The sequence below is a fragment of the Echinops telfairi genome, unplaced genomic scaffold (assembly GCF_000313985.2).
Source record: "Echinops telfairi isolate 266 unplaced genomic scaffold, ASM31398v2 ScPeMD7_32;HRSCAF=126, whole genome shotgun sequence".
NCBI lineage: Eukaryota > Metazoa > Chordata > Mammalia > Afrosoricida > Tenrecidae > Echinops > Echinops telfairi.
The window spans coordinates 2,255,126-2,259,447 of NW_022103929.1; the positions used below are offsets into that span (position 1 = coordinate 2,255,126).

The window sequence follows — 4,322 nt, forward strand, 5'->3', positions numbered from 1 at the left end:
GTTGTTTTCTCCTCCAGATTGTTCATCCAGCCTGTCCTATCTAGACAGGTGAGGGGTTTCTATATATGTTGATCCTTGTGATTGATTCCCCCTTTCTCCACCCCACCCCCTTCTCCTTATCCTCCTGATATCTATTCTCATTTTTGGCCCTGAGGGGTCTATCTACCCTGGATTCCCTATGTTGCAGGCTCTTATCTGTGGCAGTGTGCATGTTCTGGTCTAATCTGATTTGTAAGGTAAAATTGAGTTCATGATAATGGGAGAAGGAAACACTAAAGAACTAGAGGAAAGTTGTGTGTTTCATCGGTGCTGTACTGCACCCTGATTGGCTCATCTCTTCCTTGTGACCCTTCTGTGAGGATGTCCAATTGTCTACAGATGGGCTTTGGGTTTCCACTCTATGATCCCCACCCTTCTTCACATTGGGTATGATTTCGCTCTGTGTCTTAGATGCCTGATACCTGATGTCATGGACACCTCATGATGACACAGGCTGGTGTGCTTCTTCCATGTGGGCTTTGTTGCTTCTGAGAAGAGAAAGTCTTGTAGCCTTCAAAAAGCTCACAGGACACTATATATGTGAAATAGGCAGTGACACACATATACATATGACCTTGATATTGCTCATACTATAGAAATCCATTTAGAAAGTTGATGGGAGAGAAAAATTGGAGTGAGTGTCATGGAAGAGGTGCACTGTGAATAGTTGGACAAACAGTGAGATTTCTAAAAGCATGATTTAATGTGAACATTTAAAGTTTATATTTTTAATAAATGTTAAATTATGGAAATAGCTGAAAAGACAGAATTAAAAGTAAGCCCTGCCTTTCACATTTTGGTTATATTAATTCAGATGCTTTTCTGTTCCTGTATATACTGTGTGAATACATTCATAGGTGTATATATATGATGAAAAAAAACTAAATATAAAAAGTGGATAATACTAAATTCTTTCAAGAAAATTTGTTTTCAAATTTTTGCAATTACAAGATCATAAATTGGGTGATTTATTTCATCAATGAAAATGTTGGGTGATTCTTGGGTTTCCTAAGGTTTTTCTGTTTGAATGCAATAGATAGTCATTTGGTAGAAGCAGTATTTTGACTGTAATGATTTAATGTATCTCTCTCTCTGAAGGTGCTGGGTCTTCAGCTGTAAAGAGGCCATTTGAGGATGGATTGGGGGATGATAAAGACCCCAATAAGAAGATGAAACGTAACTTAAGGAAAAGTGTGTAAATCTTTACTTTTAGTTTTCTTTTCAGTTATAACAGACGTGAACTAGAAAGGATTTATTGTCTCAAGTAGAAAAATAAAATTTTAAAAAGTGACAAATAAGATATTTGAATTGCACTTAAGAATAGAGCTTAACCAAGAAGTTGATGATTGTGATGCTCTTCTGTTTTTGTTTAATTGCTTAAGCTATATTAATATTGCAAATTAAAATTACATATGAAGTGATGTAAATTTTTTTGTGCCTTTTGAAATTCTTGTTTTTTTCAAAACCTGGTGAATTTATGCTGATTACTAGTCTCTTCAGATGTGCAAATTAGGGCAAAACTCATTTTCTAGTTCATATCTGACCCCATTCCTCTTTCTTTTAACAGTTCTGGACAGTAAAGCAATAGACCTTATGAATGCACTAATGAGGCTAAATCAGATCAGGCCTGGGCTTCAGTATAAGCTCTTATCTCAGTCTGGCCCTGTTCATGCTCCTGTTTTCACAATGTCTGTAGATGTCGATGGCACAACATATGAAGCCTCAGGACCATCCAAGAAAACAGCAAAACTTCACGTAGCAGTGAAGGTACGGTGTTTATCTTACTGAGTAATGCACTTTCACTTTATATTGCAAATAAGGCACTTCTTTTACTGCAGAAAATGAACACAAAATTTTAACATTTTAATAACAAATAACAGGCTTTTGTTACCTCACAATAAAAAAAATTGGTTGTTTTCTTAATTGTTGCTGTAAATAATATGTTGATTATACAGCACTTTGGAAGTATAGTAGAAAATAAAGAAATAATAACTATCTCAAATATATCTGAGGCAAATACCCTTAATATTTATATGTTGGTTTATTGACTTCTAATATTTTTCTGTTTTGTTTGTTTACTTCTTAATGTTGGATTCATTATGTGTGTGTAAACTTTTAAAACATCCTCTTTATTTTTAACATCATCGGTGTTCTTCCAAGTTATTAAAATCTTCATTAATTTGAATTGGCTATATAACATGATGTGGATGTATTGTTAATATGTCTTAACTATTTCTTTATCATTGAATTTTTTTTTTACAGTACACAAGTGTGATAGATGTCTTTGTGAATACTGCATTTTCTATATTTCAAAATATTTCCATAGGAGAAAACATTCAGGATTGGACCAATCAATCTTGCCTATTGACTTAAAGAACATTACCAAATAGAGCTCCGAATAAGTACTTATAATAATTTTCAGACTAATGCCAAAATGTCTAGGGTCATACAGGCTGAGGATCAGTGTTTACTTCTATAAGTATGGTTTTCTGAACATTCCCTTTTGTAAGTATTAACTTAGTTTTTACAAGCACTGTCCTACATGCTGGGATTTGTTTATACAGTAGTGAACAAAACAATGTCCCTACCCTTCTGGAGCTTACATTCTAGCACAGATAGGGTGGGAATACAGACAGTAAATAAGCAAATGTGAGTATATTACCTGTAATAAGGATAATATTTTGAACATGTTATCAGGAGAGACCAGTCCTTAGAAAAGGATATCATGGTTGGTAAAGCAGAGGGGCAGCAAAAATGAGGAAGACCCTCAAGAAGAAGATGGATTGACACAGTGGCTGCAAAGTGTGCTCAAACATAACAATTGTGAGGCTGGCACAGAACAGAACTGGGTAGAATTTTGTTCTGTTGTACTTAGGGTTGCTATGAGTGGCATCAACTCGATGGCTTCAAACAACAACAATAATATGGACAACAGGCTATTAAAAATAAGCTATAAAATAGTAAATGATATTTATTTTCTGACTTATGCACAAAAGAGGTCCCTAAAATATGATGAGAAGGTATGAGTTAATGGGCAGAAAAATAATACCAAGAATGAAGGAGAAAGTGAATTCAGAAATTAGGCTAAAGTTTATATCTTAGCTATAATGTGTGTTCAGATTGGCTCACAAATTTATATCTAAGTTCTCTAGCAAATGACACAAAACGTTTGCGAAATAATACAATTTACTATCATAAGCTTAAGACAATTGATGATGAAAACCAGAATTGTTTTGGTATAAAGATCGGATGAACTTTTCTTATTGGATGGTGTGCTGTTTTCATTAATGTTCTCTATTAAGCCTTTTTGGGTTGTAATAACTATTGCAGTGGCTACACAGAAGTCAGACGAAATTCATGATTAAAAGGCTTATCAAGAAAGTTACCAAGTTGTAGTGCCATTGATTAATGCTTGGCATTGGGTTATTTATCAGGACATGTTAAAAGTTCTTCCAGGTCTGTTAATAAGTGCCCAGAGGGCATAACACTGTTGTAATCTTAGTTTGAAGGCATTCAGCTCAATTTCTAAACAAACCTTATGTCCCCAGTTAAGTGCCCATAGGCACCCCACTCCATAGGCCATCCTCCTGCACAAAAGCACTCAGGTTTACTGGCTCTGTGGATTGTAAAATCTCTATCACTCTGTTCCATGCTCTAGCTCCTGGTTCTGCTGCTGCTTCTTTGATATTATAGTTGTCTTCTGGATACAGGAGGTTCATTGCACAGGGATCTCATGCTCCATTCCCTCCTACTGCTTCCCAAGAGGACACATTTTATACATGGAAGGATAGCACTCCAGGGCATCGTGTTCATGATTACTCCCAGATGAATTCTATCAATATCCTACCCTCCTATCAGACTCACCTAGGGAAAAGATCATTTGGCAAGAGTCGAGACTTTGGCTAGAAGCAGTACATTAAATAGTTCACTTGCCCCTGCAGGCCATCCTCTGGCTCTTCTAGCCTTTGCCCCTTTCATACGAAAAGATTAACTGCCTGACCCCCATTTTGTTCCCCACACACCTATGAGTTTTTAAGCCAAGCTGTTCATGCCTTTATCTTCTTCCATTTTCAATACCCAAATTCTCAATTGCTTGTCCCTAACAACTCACTGCTTCTTGCTGTGATGGGTCTTTATTTCTGGTTGAACCTTGGACCATCTATATCAGGGGTCCTCAAACTTTTTAAATGGACCCAGTTCACTGTCCCTCAGACCCAAACTATAGTTTAACAAAAAACTATGAACAAATTCCTATGCACACTGCACACGTCTTATTTTGAAGT

At 36.1% G+C, this 4,322-nt stretch overlaps 1 protein-coding gene across 3 annotated transcripts in view; it reads left to right on the forward strand.

The window, feature by feature from the left end:
- Positions 1-4,322, forward strand: part of LOC101661901 (spermatid perinuclear RNA binding protein) — an 83,240-nt gene that overhangs the window by 48,098 nt on the left and 30,820 nt on the right. For all 3 annotated transcript variants that reach the window (XM_045290204.1, XM_045290203.1, XM_004716469.3), the window contains exons 10-11: positions 1,138-1,230; positions 1,607-1,806. In XM_045290204.1, coding sequence (XP_045146139.1) covers positions 1,138-1,230; positions 1,607-1,806 — 293 coding nt within the window. The remainder of the gene's footprint in view (positions 1-1,137; positions 1,231-1,606; positions 1,807-4,322) is intronic.